At 41.6% G+C, this 23,290-nt stretch overlaps 1 protein-coding gene across 1 annotated transcript in view; it reads right to left on the reverse strand.

Annotated features, from left to right (window-relative positions):
* The window catches only part of LOC139381115 (cGMP-dependent protein kinase 1-like), a 148,057-nt gene that overhangs the window by 81,333 nt on the left and 43,434 nt on the right, over positions 1-23,290 (reverse strand). Inside the window, exon 3 of the mRNA XM_071124404.1 lies at positions 6,634-6,747. Coding sequence (XP_070980505.1) covers positions 6,634-6,747 — 114 coding nt within the window. The remainder of the gene's footprint in view (positions 1-6,633; positions 6,748-23,290) is intronic.

The following is a 23,290-nucleotide window of genomic DNA, read 5'->3' on the forward strand; positions in this document are numbered from 1 at the left end:
CGATAGCCTAGCATAGCATTATGCCTTGCTAGCAGCAGGCAAACTTGTCACAAATCAGAAAAGCAATCAAATGAAATAGTTTACCTTTGATGAACTTCGGATGTTTTCACTCACGAGACTCCCAGGTAGATAGCCAAAGTTCATTTTTTCCCAAAATATTATTTTTGTAGGCGAAATAGCTCCATTTGTTTCAGGCGCATGTGCATTTCTTGTTTACCTTTTATATTGACGACATTATTGTCCGGTTGAAATATTATAGATAGTTTAGGCTAAAAAATCACCTGAGGATTGAATATAAACATTGTTTGACATGTTTCTATGAACTTTACGGATACAATTTGGATTTTTTTGTCTGATTGTTGACTGAGTTTGAGCCTGTGGATTACTGAAGAAAACGCGCTAACAAAACTGAGGTTTTTGGATATAAAGAGACTTCATCGAACAAAAGGAACATTTATTGAGTAAATGAATGTCTTCTGATTTCCACCATATGAAGATCATCAAAGGTAAGGGATTCATTTTATTTATATTTCTGAGTTTTGTAACGCTTCTGCACAAGACATTTTCTATAATTTCATTGACATTGCTGTGGTGAATTCCTTCATCCTCCAGAAGGAAATGGCTAAGAGCTGTGGACAGCCCCACATCTCACAGCTAGCCTTCTGAGAGCTGCTCATCCAGGAGCTTGTTTGCTACAGCAAGTCTACTGCAGCACCTTCTGCCCCCTCTACCTCTGCCCCCTCTACCTCTGTCCCTTCTGCTCCAACCAGTGGTGTTCACCTGCCCAGATTCAGCTCTGCAGGCATGAATGTGCCTCAGGGCAAAAAGGGCACAGTGGGGAGGCGTCGATGTGCACTTTGTCACAGGAAATGCCCCATCACCTGCACCACCTGTTCAGTAACCCTCTGCTTTACATCAGAAAGAGACTGCTATTGAGCATGGCATCAGAAGCACAATATTGTGTAGAGGACTGAGGGTCTTCACAATATACATTGAATGTGTGTTAATAGTTACCCTTGTTATTTAAAAAAAAATCATATTTTCATATTTTTAATATTTCAAAAAACAAACATCTTTTTTTGGGGGGGGGGGGGGGGGGGGGGTGTTAGAATTGCATTTTAGTATTTTGTATATAGTAATTTACTTCCAAATGTATCACTGTACCAATTCGGCCACTTGGGTACATTTGGGCATCTTGTGTGGGACACCTGGGTGGCTACATGCTCTGAAACTTTTTTCAAATACTGTTGCCATCTTATGTTCTTCATTCAAATCATCCCCAGCATCCTATCTGTATGGTTGGCTGTTTTTGTTCAGTTAAAAGGTAATGCAGCAACAATAAAAACAGAAAACATATGTTTATTTCCTTGTATTTTCTTCTACCATCTATGGTGTTATATTCTCCTACATTCAAATCACATTTCCACAAAATTCAGAGTGTTTCCTTTCAAATGATACCCAAGAATATTCATATCCTTGCTTCTGGGCCTGAGCTACAGACAGTTAGATTTGGGTATGTCTTCAGGCGGAAATTGAGAGACGGGGGGGGGGGGGGTGGTATCCTTAAGAAGTTTTTAAAGGTCAAACACAAAAGTAGAGCGCTAATTTGACCGCTTCACGTCACAGTAAATGAACCTACGGTGTCAGGAAAAAAGAACCAGACATTTGTCTATCGTAATTTATGAGAAATCGTACCATGTACAATTGGTGATGGTCAAAGAAATGTGTTTTTCTTTCAAAAGGTTACAGATCCAGTTGCGGCGTGTTCAGACAAATCTGTTAAGGTGGGTTTTGGAGCTCTACGTGAATTCTGTGATTGTCTTTGATTTTCTGAAATCACACACACATACAGTCAATGGGGAGTGAAACAGTGAGGGGCTTAAAGACACAAAGAGCCTGCAATAGTTACCTGCGTTCGAACTATGAAAGAACCGTCAGACCTAGAGCTCTGAAACTATATATACATGTTCTAGGAATTAAGTTGGTCATGCACAGTGAGGTATGTGGCTCCGTCTGAGGAACAGCCTTGTACATTTGCAAATGATTTCAATTAATTTTGACCATCGTGAAAATGTCGACATTTAGAAAAGTCCCAGAGTCACAAGTCTAAGGTGCATTGAAACCGCCTCGGCCCATAGATACAGTTTCTGTCCGATAGCTCTTTCAGGGACCCCATAGCAAAGCCCGGAAAAAGTGCATTTTCAGCACTAATTAAGGTTGCTGCTCGGGCTCCGAATGACCTATCGAGCCAAAACTCGGGATTCAGGGTCGCCTCAACTAGGCCTAAACACAATGTCGGAATTGGACCTGCAGCTAGAACATAACTACGTGTTTTAAGTTTTTATTATGGTTTAAACAGAAGGCACTGTGAATTTTGCACCTGCTCTGAAATATGTGATATTTGGCTTCTAAACGAGTTGGACAAAGTGGGTTTGGTGTCAGTTTGTATCAGTTTGGTGTCAGAATGATATCTTATTGACTGATGGACGCTGACTTGCTGGCTGACATTTGTACATTTGCAATAAGTTCAAATCAATCTCAGAACAACAGCAAAGGACCTTGTGAATATGCTGGAAGAAACTGGTACAAAAGTATCTATATCCACAGTCAAATGAGTCCTTTATCGACATAACCTGAAAGGCCGCTCAGCAAGGAAGATGCCACTGCTCCAAAACTGCCATAAAAAAGCCAGACTACGGTTTGCAACTGCACATGGGGACAAAGATCGTACTTTTTGGAGAAATGTCCTCTGGTCTGATGAAACAAAAATAGAACTGTTGGCCATAATGACCATCGTTATGTTTAAAGGAAAAAGGGGGAGGCTTGCAAGCCGAAGAACACCATCACAATAGTGAACCACAGCGTTGGCAGCATCATGTTGTGGGGGTGTTTGCTGCAGGAGGGTCTGGTGCACTTCACAAAATAGATGGCTTCATGAGGAAGGACAATTATGTGGATATATTGAAGCAACATCAAGACATCAGTCAGGAAGTTAAAGCTTGGACGCAAATGGATCTTCCAAATGGACAATGACCCCAAGCACACTTCCAAAGCTGTGGCAAAATGGCTTAAGGACAACAAAGTCAAGGTATTGGAGTGGCCATCACAAAGCCCTGACCTCAATCCTATAGAATCTTTGTGGGCAGAACTGAAAAAGCATGTGCGAGCAAGGAGGCCTACAAACCTGACTCAGTTACACCAGCTCTGTCAGGAGGAATAGGACAAAATTCACCCAACTTATTGTGGGAGGCTTGTGGAAGGCTACCCAAAATGTTTGATGTAGTTGGCTAAGGTGTATGTAAACTTCAGACTTCAACTGTATATATTCTTATTCCATCCCTTTACTTAGATGTGTGTATTTGGTAGTTGTTAGATATTACTGAACTATTAGAACTAGAAGCACAATCATTTCACTACACTCACAATAACATCTGCTAACCATGTGTATGTGACCAATAACATTTGATGTGAAATGATACATAGAGGAGCACGCACTTGAAAAGTCACCTGGAAGAACATATACTGTACATATCCATTCCCAGATGCTTCATACTGGCAGCATAATATATGATTTTATTGAATAACTCACATGCACACACACAAAAACACAGAGTAATTCCACATTGTGTGAGCAGTGGTAGTGGGGGACATGTGAGTGGGAGTGTAAGGAGGCAGGGGACTGTGAAGGGTGAGACACTCTAACTGTAGGGAATACCCCAGAGACCTAGTCTCAACCCTCTCTGAGGACTCAACACCATGGCAACGGAGCCAGGAGATGCAACACTCCGGCCAGAGGAACAGGTAGAAGGTGGCTAACTGACAGCCTACTCACCTCTATTAATCATAGGTGAGGAAAGTAAATAACTTTCCCCCTCATGCCCTCTCCTCTTCCCCAACCCCCCTCCTCAAGGACCCTCTATCCTTCACATCCTATCGCTGATATATCATAGCCTTATGTGAGTAATTTATTAATGACTCAATAGAGGTTAACTTCAGGGATATTATGTAAATCTGACTGGGACCTGCCAATGAAACTGATAAAGTTTCAGATACAACATTATTGAGCTGTTCAGAATCTGCATACATCCATTGTAGATGTCCTAACACAAAGTGATATGTTGATCCTATTTTTATTTTATTTAACTAGGCAAGTCAGTTAAAAGAACAAATTCTTATTTTCAATGACAGCCTAAGAACAGTGGGTTCACTGCCTTGTTCAGGAGCAGAACAACAGAATTTTGCTTTGTAAGCTCAGGGTTTCGATCTTGCAACCTTGCAGTTACTAGTCCACCACTCTAACCACTAGGCTATCTTCCACCTTGTGTTGTTCCTGTGTTAGTCCTATCCAACCCTACATCTCCAATCTGTACCCATGTCCTCTGTGTTCCATAAACACATGTCCCTCATCCTGACACAGTCTCATAGCACACACAGGCTCAATGAAATGTGTGTAGGCCTATGGTGGTAACTCCTAAGGTGTAAACTTAAGCACAACAATTAGGAAACAACAAAAATGGTGAGCTGCATGTTGTGGCTACCCACTGGGCACAGATGTCAATTCAACATCTATTCGATGTTGGATCAAAGTAATTTCATTAAAATGGTGTGGAAACAGCATTGATTCAACCAGTGTGTGCCCACTGGGTAGAGGGCTGTTTCACCTGGACTGAGATTCTTTTACCTTTTTCTACATTGTAGAATAATAATGACGACATTTAAACTATGACATAACACATATGGAATCATGTTGTAACCAAAAAAGTGTTAACCTGTTATGGCTGCAATCCCGATACCGGGATCGATATGACAACTACCAGTGAAAATAGAGGGTGCCAAATTCAAACCACAGAAATCTCATAATTACACTTCCTAAAACATACATGTGTCTTTTATCATTTTAAAGCTATTCTCGTTGTTAATCCCACCAAAGTGTCCGATTTCAAATAGGCTTTTCAACGAAAGCACTACAAACGATTATGTTAGGTCTCCACCAAACCACAATAAGCACGGCCATTTTTGTTTGATAAAGTGCATGTTTTGTTTGATAAAGTTCATATTTATATAAAAAAATCTGAGTTTACATTGGCGCGTTAGATTCACTAGTTCCAAAAACATCAAGTGATTTTGCGTAGACACAGAAATACTCATCATAAATGTAGATGATAATACAAGTTATACACATGGAATTATAGATATACCTCTCCTTAATGCAACCGCTGTGTCAGATTTTTTTGTAACTTTACGGGAAAAAAAACGCATGCAATAATCTGAGACGGCGCTCAAAAGTAAAAACACCAGAGCCACAAAGATAGCGTCAACATAAAAAATAAATTACATGATAAATATTCCCTTACCTTTGATGATCTACATCAGAAAGCACTCCAGGAATCCCAGGTCCACAATAAATGTTAATTTTGTTTTAAAAATTCCATTATTTATGTCCAAATACCTTCTTTTGTTAGCGCGTTTGGTATATCCAAATCGCTAATTCTGGTCAGCGATTTATCGGACAAAAACTCAAAAAGTGATATTACCGGTCGAAGAAACATTTCAAACTAAGTACAGAATCAATCATTATGATGTTTTTAACATATAGCTTCAATAAAGTTCCAACCGGAGTATTCCTTCTTGTCTACGTGAGCAATGGAACGTAAGTGACTACCATGAGGAAAAAGTACGATCACAAAATGGCTGCTTGATGGACATCTCATATATTCTGCTCTCATTCACTCCCACAACAACATAGAAGCCTCATTATAATTTATATTGATGGTTGACATCTAGTGGAACCCATAGGCAGTGCAAATTCATTCATATCTCAAAGGGATTTCATTGGGGACTCTGGTGAATACATATAAGCTCAGATTGCTGACTTCCTGTTGTGATTTCAACTCAGGATTTTGCCAATATGAGTTCTGCTATACTCACAGACATCATTCAAACAGTTTTAGAAACTTCAGAGTGTTTTCTATCCAATACTAATAATAATATGCAAATATTAGCAACTATGACTGAGGAACAGGCCGTTTGATATAAGCACTTTTCATCCAAGCTACTCAATATTGCCCCTGCAGCCATAAAAAGTTAAACAAATCAAAATATACTTTATATTTGAGATTCCTCAAAGTAGCCACCCTTTGCCTTGATGACAGCATTGAAACTCTTTTTTTGGGGGGGGGGGGGGGGGGGGGGGTGGTATGTGTTTGGTATAATCAGTGTATGTGTGTGTAATAATATTTCACGTAATAAAACTATTGTATGTTTTTGTGAGCGCCGGTGCGTTGGAAAAGACTATAGAGTATGAATTTATATGAAATATACCGCCGTCGGAGGCTACTGCTTGTGTAGATTATCTTGGCTACATAGGTATTTACATTTGGTGAATTTTTTTTTGTCAATTTTGGTTAATAGCCTATGTCACTCTGGTTGTATGGTTCACTTGGGCTTCATTAGGGTTTATTTGTAAGTAAATCTGGCTTTGATAATAGCCTGTGCTTACTCAGCCACCGACCTCACTGCACATCACTGGGTTGGTGTGTGTGTGTGTGTGTGTGTGTGTGTGTGTGTGTGTGTGTGTGTGTGTGTGTGTGTGTGTGTGTGTGTGTGTGTGTGTGTGTGTGTGTGTAAACTCACTCTTGATGGTTGCTGTCCTAGTACAGTTGTAGAGGATGGCCAGCTCTCCAAACACCTTCCCAGGTCCCATTGTGCACAGCTTCACACTCTCCTTTGTCACCTCCACCCTACCATCTGAAAAATGCACACAAACACACGATATCTTAATGTGTCTGGAAAATAGACACAAACACCCTAAATGTATCTGAAAAATACACAAAGAAGTGACATATCACCTGTACTTGACTTTGCACATCATCATCGCCCATCTAGCAAAGTACAGTACATCAGAGCATAATGCTAATAAACTGATAGACTGTAGGTTCAATCCCTGTATGGATCATACATTATTTTCAACTAGTATGCACTAGCTAAGCACTATGATACAGAATAGAGTAGACTGTGAAATCACACATTTCACAATGGCTTAGCAATGGCTCAGCAACAGTAAGACAGATCAATATAAAAGATTAAATCCAAAACAAGGGAATTGGACAGAGACACAGTTATGTCCTGAACTGGTTAAGTTTAAGGACATCCTTTCTGTGTGATTGGGGCTTGTGGATGGGGATGGGTGTGATTGCAAAGCCTTTTTGTCTGTGATTGGAGCCGAGTGCAGCTATTTGTTTTGGAAGCGCCTCATCACGTAAATATGCACACTCCAGAGGAACTAGAGCTCTGATTGTTTAAGAAAAGGTTGACTTGGGAAAAAGACTATGGCAGTAAACAAAGTGATGGGTAGGTATCTGATGAAAATAACTGAAGCAGAAGATACACTACATGACCAAGAGTATGTGGACACCTGCTCTGACGGGCATTAATATGTAGTTGGTCCCCCTTTGCTGTTATAACGGCCTCCACTCTTCTAGGAAGGCTTTCCACTAGATGTTGGAATATTGCTGCGGGAACTTGCTTCCATTTAGCCACAAGAGCATTAGTGAGGTTGGGCACTGATGTTGGGCGATTAGGCCTGGCTTGCAGTCGGCATTCCAATTCATCCCAAAGATGTTCGATGGGCTTGAGGTCAGGGTTCTGTGCAGGACAATAATGTTCTTCCACACTGAGCTCAACAAACCATTTCTGTATTGACCTCGCTTTGTGCATGGGGGCATTGTCATGCTGGAAAGGGCCTTCCCCAAACTGTTGCCACAAAGTTGGAAGCACAGAATTGTCTAGAATGTCATTGTATGCTGTAGCGTTAAGATTTCCCTTCACTTGAACTAAGGGGCTAGCCCAAACCATGAATAACAGCCCCAGACCATTATTCCTCCTCCCCAAAACATTACAGTTGGCACTATGCATTTGGGCATGTAAGGTTCTCCTGGCATCCGCTAAACCCAGATTCGTCCGTCGGACTGCCAGATGGTGATTCATCACTCCAAAGTATGCGTTTTTACTGCTCCAGATCAAATGGCGGCGAGCTTTACACCACTCCAGCCAATGCTTGGCATTGTGCATGGTGATATTAGGCTTTTGTGCACGGCTTCTCGGCCATGGAAATCCATTTCAAGATGCTTCCGACAGCTATTGTGCTGATGTTGCTTCCAGAGACAGTTTGGAACTTGGTAGTGAGTGTTGCAACCGAGGACAGCTGTTGTTGCTCCTTGACATTTCCACATCACAATAGCAGCACTTACAGTTGACAGGGGCAGCTCTAGCGGGACAGACATTTTACCTATGACGGTGTGATGTTGAAAACCACTGAGCTCTTCAGTAAGGCCATTCTGCTGCCAATGTTTGTCTATGGAGATTGCATGGCTGTGTGCTCGATTTGATACACCTGTCAGAAATGGGTGTGGCTGAAATACGTAACTGAATCCACAATTAATATTTATTTTTGTACTTTCTACTGCTTTTTCTCCCCAATTTCGTGATATCCAATTGGTAGTTACAGTCTTGTCCAATCGCTGCAACTCCCATACGGAGGCAAAATTCGATAGCCATGCATCCTCCAAAACACGACCCTGCCAAGCCACACTGCTTCTTGACACACTGCTCGCTTAACCCGGAAGCCAGCAGCACCAATGTGACCAGCAGGTGACTGAAGTCAGCGTGCATGCGAACCGGCCACCCACAAGGAGTCGCTAGAGCGTGATGGGACAAGGACATCCCGGCCAGCCAAACCCTCCCCCAAAACCCAGGTGACGATGGGCAAAATGTGCGACGCCTCATGGATCTACCGACACAGCCCGGGATCGAACACTGGTCTGTCCACTCGGTTGAAGGGATGTCCACATACTTTTGTATATATAGTGTAAGAGAAGAGAAGAAATTAGAAAAAGGGAGAAAAGTTATTAGAAACTTTAACTTCTTGAAGGAGAAACCCTCCTGTCAGAGTTTGTGATAATACAATTGTGTCAGACATGCATATGCGGTGCACACCCCACCATTTCCAATTTTTTTTACTTTCACTTTGCAAAAAAAAACATTTTAACTGAGTTTGAAAACATACAACGTCTGTATTCTTTAGCAAGAACATGAGGTAAGGACAGTGTTCACACACAGCATTGGCGTGTGTAACACTATTGCTTCTGTCCCTCTCCTTGCCCTAGCCTGGGCTCGAACCAGGGACCCTCTGCACACTTTTACAAAAGTCACCCACGAAGCATCATTATCTATCGCTCCACAAAAGCCGTGGTCCTTACAGACCAAGGGTAACGCTGTGGCGGTCATAAAATGTTGTCAGGTAATTGACAGTTAACAGACATAAACACGATTAGCATCTCCTGGCTTCCATGCATAGCCTACAAGCCACTGATGCAGACATTTAGAACATCTCCATAAAACTCAAATAAATCCATTTAATATAGCCTACACCATCACAAAATATCCATTATTTATTTTAGACAGGTCTAAAGAAACATGATATTAATAAAATGTAGTCTATTTCAGAAGAATAGAATAGCATACTCTGTGCTGTCCTTATGTTAGGCCTTGGTATGGCTATGCCATATGGCTGCGGGCTACACTATTTCATTTAGCAGACAAGATTTGCTCAGAATTTCGTAGCATTTTTTATTATCTTATAGTATGAAGAATACAATTGACCACAGCTGAATAAAATAAAAAGGATATTTCCTCCAAACGATTTCCAACAAAGTGTGTTAACCTGTTGAAGCACTATTTTTATGTTTGGAAAAATAACGTTCCCAAAGTAAATGACCTATTTCTCAGGACCAGATGCTAGAATAATAAAAACAAAATCCAATCAGGAAGTGCCTCATATTTTGAAACCTCTCTGTTCCTATGCATGCCTATCCTCCATTTAAAGGGATATCAACCAGATTCCTTTTTCTGTGGCTTCCCTAAGGTGTCAACAGTCTTTAAACATAGTTTCAGGCTTTTATTTTGAAAAATGAGCGAGAAAGATCACATTGCGTAAATGGATAGGTGGGGGCTCTCAGAGTGAGTTTTGCACAACAGAGTAAAGCGGACATTGTTTCTCCCTGTCCTAGCAGCAAGCTTCCTGATGCTAAGTGTACTTAATGTTTTGTCATGCGATCGATAAACTTACACAAACGCTTGGATTGCTTTCGCTGTAAAGCATAATTTCAAAATCTAACACGACAGGTGGATTAACAAAAGGCTAAACTGTGTTTTGCAATATTGCACTTGTGATTTCATGAATATGAATATTTTTTAGTAATATTATTTGACTGTGACTCTATGCTATTCAGCAGTTGCTGATGACAATTATCCCGCTTAAGGGATGGGTAGCGTCAAGAAGTTAAGTGGTTAAGGAAGAAACATTTAGAGTTATTTATTATGATGATCTGATTATGATGATCTGAAAAAAGTTGCATGAAATGATTTGTTTCTCGTGCAGGCTTCACACACCCCATCAGTCTCTCATTCACTATTTGTATGCCAGTTAGGCTCTACACCCGTTGTAAAGTGGATTCATGTGCTTCATTTTAAGAAGTTAATTGTCTGCTTTAGTGTTTTGATATAAATCTTATCAAAACATATAGGCCTATGGGTTAGGCTACATGAGGTGTGTGACTATGATTTTAACAATGGCGCCGTTTTACAGGCTCCTAACCATCGGCAGGACATAGCAGCTACTTCTGGTAAGACAAGGGGCGGGGTGTGTCTCTATTTGTCAATAACAGCTGGTGATCAATGTCTAATATTATTGCTCGCCTGAGGTAGAGTACCTCATGATGAACTGTAGACCACACTATCTAACAAGAGAGTTCTCATCTATGTTATTCGTAGCCGTCTATTTACCACCACAAATCGATGCTGGCAATAGGACGGCACTCAACGAGCTGTATAAGGCCATAAGCAAACCAGAAAATGCTCACCCAGAAGTTGCGCTCCTAGCGGCTGGGGACTTTAATGCAGGAAATGTTGAACCCATTTTACCTCATTTCTACAAGCATGTCACATGTGCAACCAGAGGAAAAATCTAGACCAACCTTTACTGCACACACAGAGATGCATAAAAATGCCTCCCTAGACCTCCATTTGGCAAATCTGACCATAATTATAACCTCCTGATTCCTGCTTACAAGCAAAAACTAAAGCAGAAAGTACCAGTGACTCGCTCAATACGGAAGTGGTCAGATGACGTGGATGCTACGCTACAGGACTGTTTTGCTAGCACAGACTGGAATATGTCCGGGATTCGTTCAATGGCATTGAGGAGTATACCACCTTCATCAATAAATGCATCAACGACGCTGTCCCCACAGTGACCGTACGTACATATCCTATCCAGAAGCCTTAGATTACAGGCAACATCCGTACCGAGCTAAATGCTAGAGCTACCGCTTTCAAGGAGCGGGACACTAATCCAGATGCTTATGAGAAATCCCGCTATGCCCTCAGACGAACCATCAAACAGGCAAAGCGCCAATACAGGAATAAGATTGAATCCTACTACACCGGCTCTGACGCTCGTCGGATGTTGCAAGGCATGCAAACTATTACGGACTACAAAGAGAAACACAGCCACAATCTGCCCAAGTACGCGAGCCTACCAGTCAAGCTAAATTCCTTTTATGCTCGCTTCGAGGCAAGCAACACTGAAACATGCATGAGAGCACCAGCTGTTCCGGACGACTGTGTGATCACGCTCTCCATAACCGATGTGAGCAAGACCTTTAAACAGGCCACGGGGCCAGATTTATTAGCAGGACATGTACTCAGAACATGCGTGGACCAACTGGCAAGTCTCTTCACTGACATTTTCAACCTCTCCCTGACCTAGTCTGCAATACCTACAGTGCCTTGCGAAAGGTGGATTGTATTTATCATCATTAGTCATTTAGGTCAACATTGGATCATTCAGAGATCCTCACTGAACTTCTGGAGAGAGTTTGCTGCACTGAAAGTAAAGGGGCTGAATAATTTTGCACGCCCAATTTTTCAGTTTTTGATTTGTTAAAAAAGTTTGAAATATCCAATAAATGTCGTTCCACTTCATGATTGTGTCCCACTTGTTGTTGATTCTTCACAAAAAAATACAGTTTTATATCTTTATGTTTGAAGCCTGAACTGTGGCAAAAGGTCGCAAAGTTCAAGGGGGCCGAATACTTTCGCAAGGCACTGTCTTTGTAGTTGTGAACATTCCAGACTGTTCTTTAGCTTCAGCGGGTCTTTTTTTCTAGCAGTTCATCTCGTGTTTTCCCCACTGCCAAATTAAGAGCTTCATCCACACATTGTGGAGAATAGCCTCTTCTTAGAAACCTATTGCGCAACTCCACTGCTTTTTCTAGATAGTCCTGAAAATGATTTGTTGCAAGTTGGGGAGGGGGGGTTCACACCTTGCTCGGCTATTAGACAATTCTTAAGTAAAGGTTGAATAGTCTATTGTTCAGCTAATAGCCCATCGCTTGTGAAAAACTAATAATAATACTTTCACATGTTAAAGATTCCAATTGATAAAGTGTTTTAGCCGCAATCTGCCCCAACCCCGATGAATCAATTTGGGCACAGTCGATAGCCCGCTGGACTTACCTTTATGGCAAAAAAATATGCACAATCGTTTGTCTCTACATTAACTAATATATTCCTCTCAATTGTACATTTTTAGATTGACTCGTTATGACGTTATAACTACTTACATTTGCAACCCCAAAATGTTTTGTCAGACATATTTGCTGAAGTCACCAGGGACATATGGCCCCCGTCAAATTCGTCATTGGAACCACTTGATATGACTGGTCATATAAATACCTTGGGACCCAAATGCATAATAAGTGCTCTAACTCCCCCTTGTGGTGGTCTGGAGCAATGAAGCCGTGACGCTGGGTACCTCTAAGTTCCGTGGTGTAAGCTCGCAACTTTTAAAGGAGGAACCACTGTATGAAGAATAAATGTATGACCTTATTGTTGAGGAGCTCTTCACCTGCTCTTCGCCTGAAATGTGGCAAAAGGTCGCAAAGTTCAAGGGGGCCGAATACTTTCGCAAGGCACTGTACATGTTTCCACCAGACCACCATAGTCCCTGTACCCAAGAAAGCGAAGATAACCTGCCTAAAGGACTACCGCCCCGTAGCACTTACGTTGGTAGCCATGAAGTGCTTTGAAACGCTGTTCGTGGCTCACATTAACACCATTATCCCGGAAACTCTAGACCAAGTCCAACTCGCATACCGCCCCAACAGATCCACAGATGACGCAATCTCTATTGCACTCCACACTGCCCCCACCCACCTGGACAAAAGGAATACCTATGAAAGAAAGATGTTCATTGACTACAGCTCAGCGTTCAACAACATAGTGGCCACAAATCTCACCAGTAAGCTAAGGACCCTGGGACTAAACACCTCCCTCTGCAACTGGATCCTAGACTTTCTGACAGGTCGCCCCCAGGTGGTGAGGGTAGGCAACAACACATCCGCCACACATCCGCCACTACTTTTACAAAGTAGTCTGTGATAAATAACACAATACGTTTCATCTGAGTATTTGTTCTAGTCAAAATAATACATTATGCTTTTTTTACTCAGAAACTAGTTGTTTGAGCTCAGGTCAGAGAGAGAGAGAGAGAGAGATCTCACCTTACCTTTAGGCTCAACTGGTGGACCATGAGTTGATACACCAACTGTGCAGCAAAATCGAGACACCTCTGGGAAATTAGTGTAATGTGGAACCTCTCTCACCCTTTTCATTACAATAACGTAACTGTTTCATCTCTGCCACTTCCCCAGTCATCAAATGCGATTATCTCTCTTGTATGACAGAGAATTGAATGACAGAGAATGTAGGGGGTTAGCCGTACACCCTTATTTTCCATTCATAGGAGGAGTCAGGGCCAGGATGCAGCAGTTTTATGTTTTCATACCAAAGTAACATGTTATTAGTGGCTAGCATCACAGATTCCTCTGTATCCGCTGATAAAAACACTTTCTATCACTTTAAATTTCAAGCTTCTGAAAAAAAACTTCTAATTTCAAGCTTCTAAATGTCAAGCTTCTACCTTCTCCTCCCTCCTTAATCCTCCACCCCTTCCTCCTTAATCCTCCACCCCTCCCTCCTCCTCCTCCTCTGTGGACAACTTTGTCAACCACTTTGAAAAGAAGGTTGACATCATCCGCTCCTCATTCACTCAGCCTATTTAGTCCACTCGTCCAACGCACACAGAACTACCCTACACCTTAACCTCTTTCTCCCCTCTCTCTCCAGATGAAATCCTGCAACTAGTGAGTTCTGGCGGCCCGTCAATCTACCCGCTTGACCCCACTCCCTCCCTTCTCCAGACCCACGTCATCCCTGAATACTAGCTGCGTCCCCTTTGAATTCAAAATGTCAGATCTGCTCCCCTCCTCAAGAAACCAACATTCGACCCCTCTGACGTCAAAAACTACAGACCGGTATCTCTTATTTTTTTATTTTCAAAACACTTGAGCGTGCTATCTCTGACCAACTCTCTCACTATCTCTCTCAGAACAATCTTCTTGACTCTAAGCCTGTTAGGGATAGGGGGCAGCATTTTCACTTTGGATGAATTGCGTGCCCATAATGAACTGCATCCTACTCTGTCCTAGATGCTAATATATGCATAGTATTTTTACTATTGGATATAAAACACTCTGAAGATTCTAAAACTGTTTGAATTATGTCTGTGAGTATAACAGAACTCATAGGGCAGGCAAGTTTCCAAACAGGAAGTGGAAATTCTTGGACTGGTCGAATTTCAAGTCATCGCCTATTCACATCCAAACAAGATATGGATAGGTTCGCACTTCCTACGCCTTCCACTAGATGTCAACAGTCAGTAGAACGTGGAATGAAGCCTCTAGTGTGATGTATGACCGGATGGGAGGGGATTGAGTCAGTGGTCTGTCAGAATGCCAGTTCCTGGTTGCGCACATTACTGTTGATATCGCCTGCGTTCCATGACTCTGTAGACAAAAACGAATGCTCCGGCTGGAATGTTATTGGATATATATGAAAATAACATCCTCAAGATTGATTCTCTACTTAGTTTATTCGACCTGGAATATAACTTGTTGAAGTTTTCGTCCGAGTTCGTCTGGACCAGTGCCAGCTTTTGGACATGTGAACTAACCGTGCTAGCAAAAGCAACTAATTGGACACTAGTAATGGACATTATGGAACAAAACAACGATTTATTGTGGAACTAGGACTCCTTGCACTGTATTCTGATGAAAGATCATCAAAGGTAAGGGAATATTTATGATGTAATTTTATATTTCTGTTGACTCCAACATGGCGGAGAAATATTGTTACGTCTTAGCGCCGTTTTAGATTATTGCATGGTATGCTTTTTTCGTAACGTTTTTTAAAAATCTGACACAGCAGTTGCATTAAGAACCAGTGTATCTTTAATTATATGTAAAACATGTATCTTTCGTCAAGGTTTATGATGAGTATTTCTGTTATCTGGCGTAGCTCTCTGTAATTACTCCGGATATTTTGGAGGCATTTCTGAACATGGCGTCAATGTAAACCGAGATTTGTGGATATAAATATGCATATTATCGAACAAAACATAAATGTATTGTGTAACATGATGTCATATGAGTATCATCTGATGAAGATTATCAAAGGTTAGTGATTAATTTTATCTCTAATTCTGCTTTTGTGACTATCTTTGGCTGTGTGTTTTTTGGGGTTTGGTGGTGATCTAACATAAATATATGTTTTGTTTTCGCTGCAAAACATTTTAAAAATCGGACATGATGGGTAGATTAACAAGATGTTTATCTTTGATTTGCTGTATTGGACTTGTTAATGTGTGAAAGTTAAATATTTCGGAAAAATATTTTAGAATTTCCCGCGCTGCCTTTTCAGCTGAATGTTGGGGGGGGTTCCGTTAGCGGAACGTATGTCCTAGACAAGCTAACCAGTCAGGTCACTCAACCGAGACTGCTCTTTTCACTGCCAAAGAGGACTCCTCCTCCTCCTCCTCTGTTCTCATCCTTCTAGATCTATCATCTGCATTGACACCATGAACCTGTCACACCCTAATCTGTTTCACCTGTCTGTACTTGTCTCCACCCCCCACCAGGTGTCTCACATCTCCCCTCATAATCCCCTGTGTATTTATACCTGTGTTCTCTGTTTGTCTGATGCCAGTTCGATTTGTTCGTCAAGCCTCCCAGCATTTTTTCCCTTGCACCTGTCTTTTATATTGTTCCTGTTTTCTAGATTAACCGGTTTTGACCATTCTGCCTGCACTGACCCTGAGCCTGCCTGCCGTCCTGTACCTTGCTGCACCATACTGGATTATTGACCGCTGCCTGCCCTGACCCTGAGACTGCCTGCCGTTCTGTACCTTTTGGACTCTGATCTGGATTACTGACCTCTGCCTGCCCTTGACCTGTCATTTTGCCTGCCCTCTGTTCTAGTAATAAACTTTTGTTACTTCGATGCTGTCTGCATCTGGGTCTTCCCTAAAACGTGATCGAACCATCAGATTCTTCTATCCACCCTCTCAGGGCTGGGCGTCTCAGGCTTTGCATACTCTTGGATTGCATCCTACCTGGCAGGCTGCTCCTACAAGGTGACGTAGAGAGAATCTGCATCTTCAACACATACTCTCAGGGCTCAGGTCTAGGCCCTCTCCTTTTCTCTCTGTACATCAAGACTATGTGCTCAGTCATATCCACACATGGTCTCTCCTATCATTGCTAGGTGGATGACACTTAACAACTTTTCTCCTTCCCCTCGTCTGACACCCAGGTGGCAACATGCATCTCTGAGTGCCTGGCAGATATCTCAGCTTGGATGTCGGCCCACCACCTCAAGCTCAACCTTGACATGACGGGGCTCCCCCTTACTACCGGGGAAGGTCTACCCGCTCCAAGACCTCTCAATCACGGTTGACAACTCCACAGTGTCTCCTCCCAGAGTGCAAAGAACCTTGGCGTGACCTTGGACAACACCCTGTCGTTCTCTGCAAACATCAAAATAGTTACTCGCTCCTGCAGGTTCATGTTCTAAAACATTGGTAGAGTACAACCCTACCATACATAGGAAGTGGTGCAGGTCCTAATCCAGGCACTTGTCATCTCATGTCTGGACTACTGAAACTAGTGATTCATATGTTGATGATGTAAAGAATATTTGCTGTTCTGTGGTGTGTAATGAGGATCATGTGACTAAACTAAAGAAAAAGAAACTACACTATGAAACAAAGATAAATTATATGAAGAATGATAGTGAAAAGCTTTGGGGCACCTTAAATGATATTTATGGCAAAAAAAACTACTCGGCTCCTTCATTCATGTAATCAGATGGCTCATTCATCACAAAGCCCACTGATATTTGTATTTTGTATTTGTATTTGTATTTATTATGAATCCCCATTACATACTTTTCCTGGTGTCCAACAAAATTAACATTACAATACATTCACAGATTTCACAACACACTGTGTGCCCTCAGGCCCCTACTCACCACCACCACATATCTACATTACATGTGTATGTATAGTGCATATGTTATCGTGTGTGTGTGTGTGTGTGTGTGTGTGTGTGTGTGTGTGTGTGTGTGTGTGTGTGTGTGTGTGTGTGTGTGTGTGTGTGTGTGTGTGTGTGTGTGTGTGTGTGTGTGTGTGCCAATGTGTGTGTGTGGCGTGTGCGTGTGTCTGTGCAAACGCTTGTGTTGCTTCACAGTCTGCGCTGTTCCATAAGGTAAACTGTTGTAAACTGCCTTAATTTTGCTGGACGCCAGGAAGAGTAGCTGCTGCTTTGGCAGCAGCTAATGGGGATCCATAATAAATACAAATACAAACTCAATGTTGGCTGGGATCCGCACTTGTGCCATCAAACCCCTGGAACTTATCCAAAATGATGCAGCCCGCCTGGCATTCACCCTTCCTAAGTTTTCCCATGTTACCCCGCTCCTCTGCACAATCCACTGGCTTTCAGTCAAAGCATCCACATCCACTACAAGACCTACAAGACCATGGTACTTGCCTACAGAGCAGCAAGAGGAACAGCCCCTCCCTAAATTCAGGCTATGTCCAAACCCTACACCCCAACCCGAGTACTCTGTTCTGCCACCTCCGGTCTCTTGGCCCTCCCACGCATAGGAGAGGGCAGCTTCCGCTTAGCACAGTCCAAGCTCTTTTCTGTAATGGCACCCCAATGGCGGAGCTTCCCCCTGAGTCACTGCCCATCTTTTGAAAACTTCTGAAACCCTAACTCTTCAAAGAGAATCTTAAATAATTCCACAGCACCCCCCCCCCCTCCCCACACACCCTCCACATACAGACACACATACTGTACAGTGGTTCCTTCTTTAAATGTTGCGTCATACTGCGGCACACCTTGCATGCTGCCGCAGCATTCTGTGGCACGTCATTTCATTCTCAGCCATTTTTTCTGTTACTGCAAGTTATTGCTAGTTTGACAACACGAGGGCATCTTTGAGAAGCATTTGATAGTATTCTGTATTGGTATTACCAGAGAATTTAAAACCTTTTTTGTAATAACATAGTATATGGGATTGATTTGAAGAAATTTGGCATAATTAATTTGATAAAAATTATGGTGTTTTTATTCAGAGAAAAACAAAAAACGAAACCCTCATAGGTTTCCGTTAGGATGGAATGGGAAATATGGCCCAATACCGTGACGGTCAGGTGTAGGCTACAGGATTGGAGGATTCTAATTTTTTTGCCATCAGACAACTTTGTTCCAATATTTCTGTAAGTCAGTGATATTTATTCCCATAGTAATTCTTTATGGATCCATAACTAAATCAACATCTGCAATTTGAAAGAGTATTTTTTATCACAATTTTATTCACGAAATGTGTTTATTTGTTTATTAGGCTACTGTGCATTTTACAATACATACTGTAGTAAACATGGGAAAGTGCCTAATTCCTTACATAAGGGAGAGCAGGCCATATCTGTACTACAGAATGCAGGGCACGCGGGAGACTGGTATTATTTCATAGTTGTGATGTCTTCACTATTATTCTACAATGTAGAAAATAGTCAAAATGTTTTAAAAAAAATGAAATTAGTAGGTGTGTCCAAACTTTTGACTGGTACTTTCAGTATTAATTTGATTAATATTATTGTGTTTCTATTCCATGAAAAACCCTCTGGGTTTTTGTTAGAACGGAACAGAAAATATGGCGCTGTACAACATGACGGTCGGCGATACAGTACTGCGCTATTTAGCTAAAGAATCCCTGTGTTGTGAGGACGGGAGACCGGGGTTCAATCTCCCGATGGGAAGGAAGTAGTAAGCTGTCCTTGTAAATAAGAATTAGTTCTTAACTGACTCCATATGTGTTATTTTATAGTTGTGATGTCTTCACTATTATTCTACAATGTAGAAAATAGTACAAATGTAGAAAAATCCTGGAATGTGTAGGTGTGTCCAAACTTTTGACTGGTACTTGCTTATTTCATTTTAATAATAGTATGGTGTTTCTAATCCATGAAAAACAAAACCTCAGAGTTTCCGGAAAATATGTTGATTTACAACATGACGGTCAGGAGTAGGCTACAGATTGGAGAATTCCAAATTGGTTGCCTTCATTAGATAACTTTGTTCCAATATTTCTGTAAATCAGTGAAATTTATTCCCATATTAATTCGTTATGGCTCTACCTCCCCTAGCTCCACAATGAAATAGGGTGCAGGCCAGGCAGCAGACTGTTGGCCAGCCTGCCAGCTTAGTGGAGTCTGCCACTAGCACAGTCAGTGTAGTCAGCTCAGCTATCCCCATTGAGAAAACATGGCGGTATTCGCCTTAGCAAACTCACTAGGATATAGACCTCCATTCCTGCCATTATTGAAAGAGATTGTGATACATCACATCTCAAAATATGGCTACTTAATGTTAGATCCCTCACTTCCAAGGCAGTTATAGTCAATGAACTAATCACTGATCATAATCTTGATGTGATTGGCCTGACTGAAACATGGCTCAAGCCTGATAAATTTACTGTGTTAAATGAGGCCTCACTTCCTGGTTACACTAGTGACACTAGTGACCATATCCCCTGTGCATCCCGCAAAGTCAGAGGTGTTGCTAACATTTACGATAGCAAATTTCTATTTACAAAAAAATGTTAATGCAAATGATTTACTTAAAAATCATACAATGTGATTTTCTGGATTTTTGTTTTAGATTCCGTCTCTCACATTTGAAGTGTACCTATGATAAAAAATTACAGACCTCTACATGCTTTGTAAGTAGGAAAACCTGCAAAATCGGCATTGTATCAAATACTTCTTCTCCTTACTGTAGCTACTGTTTACAGACCTCCTGGTCCATATACAGCATTCCTCACTGAGTTCCCTGAATTCATATCGGACCTTGTAGTCATGGCAGATTATATTCAAATTGTTGGTGACTTTAATATTCACATGGAAAAGTCCACAGACCCACTCCAAAAGGCTTTCGGAGCCATCATCGGATCAATGGGTTTTGTCCAATATGTCTCCGGACCTATTCACTGCCACAGTCATACTCTGGACCTTGTTTTGTCCCATGGTGTTGTGGATCTTAATTTTTTTCCTCATAATCCTGGACTATTGGACCACCATTTTATTATGTTTGCAATCGCAACAAATAATCTGTTCAGACCCCAACCAAGGATCATCAAAAGTCGTGCTATAAATTCACAGACAACCCAGAGATTCCTTGATGCCCTTCCAGACTCCCTCTGCCTACCCAAGGACGTCAGAGGACAAAAATCAGTTAATCACCTGAGGAACTCAATTTAACCTTGCGCAATACCCTAGATGCAATCGCACCCCTAAAAACTAAAAACATTTGTCATAAGAAACTAGCTCCCTGGTATACAGAAAATACCCGAGCTCTGAAGCAAGCTTCCAAAAAACCCTATTACAGGGGCTGAGTCACTGGCTTACTGGTGCTCTTCCATGCCTTCCCTAGGAGGGGTGCGTCACTTGAGTGGGTTGAGTCACTGATGTGATCTTCCTGTCTGGGTTGGCGCCCTCCCTTGGGTTGTGCTGTGGCAGAGATCTTTGTGGGCTATCCCTCTAGTGGTGTGGGGGCTGTGCTTTGGCAAAGTGGGTGGGGTTATATCCTGCCTGTTTGGCTCTGTCTGGGGGTATCATCAGATGGGGCCACAGTGTCTTCTGACCCCTCCTGTGTCAGCCAACAGTATTTATGCTGCAGTAGTTTATGTGTCAGGGAGCTAGGGTCAGTTTGTTTTATCTGGAGTATTTCCCCTGTCTTATCCGGTGTCCTGTGTGAATTTAAGTATGCTCTCTCTCTAATTCTCTCTTTCTCTCTTTCTTTCTTTCTCTCTCTCGGAGGACCTGAGCCCTAGGACCATGCCTCAGGACTACCTGGCATGATGACTCCTTGCTGTCCCCAGTCCACCTGGCCGTGCTGCTGCTCCAGTTTCAACTGTTCTGCCTGCAGCTATGGAACCCTGACCTGTTCACCAGACGTGCTACCTGTCCCAGAACTGCTGTTTTCAACTCTCTAGAGACAGCAGGAGCGGTAGAGATACTCTCAATGATCGGCTATGAAAAGCCAACTGACATTTACTCCTGAGGTGCTGACCTGTTGCACCCTCGACAACTACTGTGATTAGTATTATTTAGAGGATTAGAGGACTCTAAATTAATATAAAATAATATAATAAGTGTATTTTCCATTAGGATCTGTAAGAATATCTAGGGGGCTTTAATACAATTCTAAATTAATTAATAATAATTGCTTTGTTTAAAAAGTAACAATATTTTTGAGATATCATTTTCATTTAACCTAGAGTGAATGAGAAAAAGGCAATTGTTGAACATTCTCAGAAATTTGTAAATAAAGCCAGTTTGTTATTTAGAATTATTTATTTCTGGTTAAACCTAACTTTATTATTTTGCAGACATCACTTGCTTATATTCATGAAGATGATGAGCGATAGGCAAAGGCAATCTGGAGTCTGCTGGCGTCACGGCACAACATCAACATCTCTCTATTTACAGTCAGAAGACAATTGAAGAAACTTGCGTGGACTTATAGAAAGGCTCGTTAAGAAATGTTTTTATATATATATATATATATATATATATATATATATATATATATATATATATATATATATATATATACAGTTGAAGTCGGAAGTTTACATACACCTTAGCCAAATTCCTGACATTTAATCCTAGTAAAAAAATACATGTTAGGTAAATTAGGATCACCACATTATTTTAAGAATGTGAAATGTCAGAATAATAGTAGAGAGAATGATTTATTTCAGCTTTTATTTCTTTCATCACATTCCCGTGGATCAGAAGTTTACATTCACTCAAGTAGTATTTGGTAGCATTGCATTTAAATTGTTTAACTTGGGTCAAAAGTTTTAGGTAGCCTTCCACAAGCTTCCCACAATAAATTGGGTGACATTTGGCCCGTTCCTCCTGACAGAGCTGGTGTAACTGAGTCAGGTTTGTAGGCCTCCTTGCTCACACATGCTTTTTCAGTTCTGCCTACACATTTTCTATAGGATTGAGGTCAGGGCTTTGTGATGGCCACTCCAATACCTTGACTTTGATGTCCTTAAGTCATTTTGCCACGACTTTTAAATATGCTCGGGGTCATTGTCCATTTGGAAGACCCATTTGCGACCAAGCTTTAACTTCCTGACTGATGTCTTGAGATGTTGCTTCAATATCCACATAATTTTCCTACCTCATGATGTCATCTATTTTGTGAAGTGCACCAGTCCCTCCTGCAGCAAATCACCCCCACAACATGATGCTGCCAACGCCGTGCTTCACGGTTGTGATGGTGTTCTTCGGCTTGCAAGCCTCCCCCTTTTTCCTCCAATCATAATGATGGTCATTATGGCCAACAGTTCTATTTTTGTTTCATCAGACCAGAAGACATTTCTCCAAAAAGTATGTTTTTTTATGGCGGTTTTGGAGCAGTGGCTTCTTCTTTGCTGAGCGGCCTTTCAGGTTATGTCGATATAGGACTCATTTTACTGTGGATATAGATACTTTTGTACCTGTTTCCTCCAGCATCTTCACAAGGTCCTTTGCTGTTGTTCTGTGATTGATTTGCACTTTTCGCACCAAAGCACGTTCATCTCTAGGAGACAGAAAAACTTCTGACTTCAACTGTATATCATTTTTTTAAATTATCAGAACATTAACCATGTTTTTTTTTCACCTCTACATGTAGGTCTCCTGATTTAAACCCCTATCGAACTTGTTTTGCATCACCTGAAAACATTAATCCGTAACTCTGCCAACCCAACT

This window comes from Oncorhynchus clarkii, chromosome 23, assembly GCF_045791955.1.
Source record: "Oncorhynchus clarkii lewisi isolate Uvic-CL-2024 chromosome 23, UVic_Ocla_1.0, whole genome shotgun sequence".
NCBI lineage: Eukaryota > Metazoa > Chordata > Actinopteri > Salmoniformes > Salmonidae > Oncorhynchus > Oncorhynchus clarkii.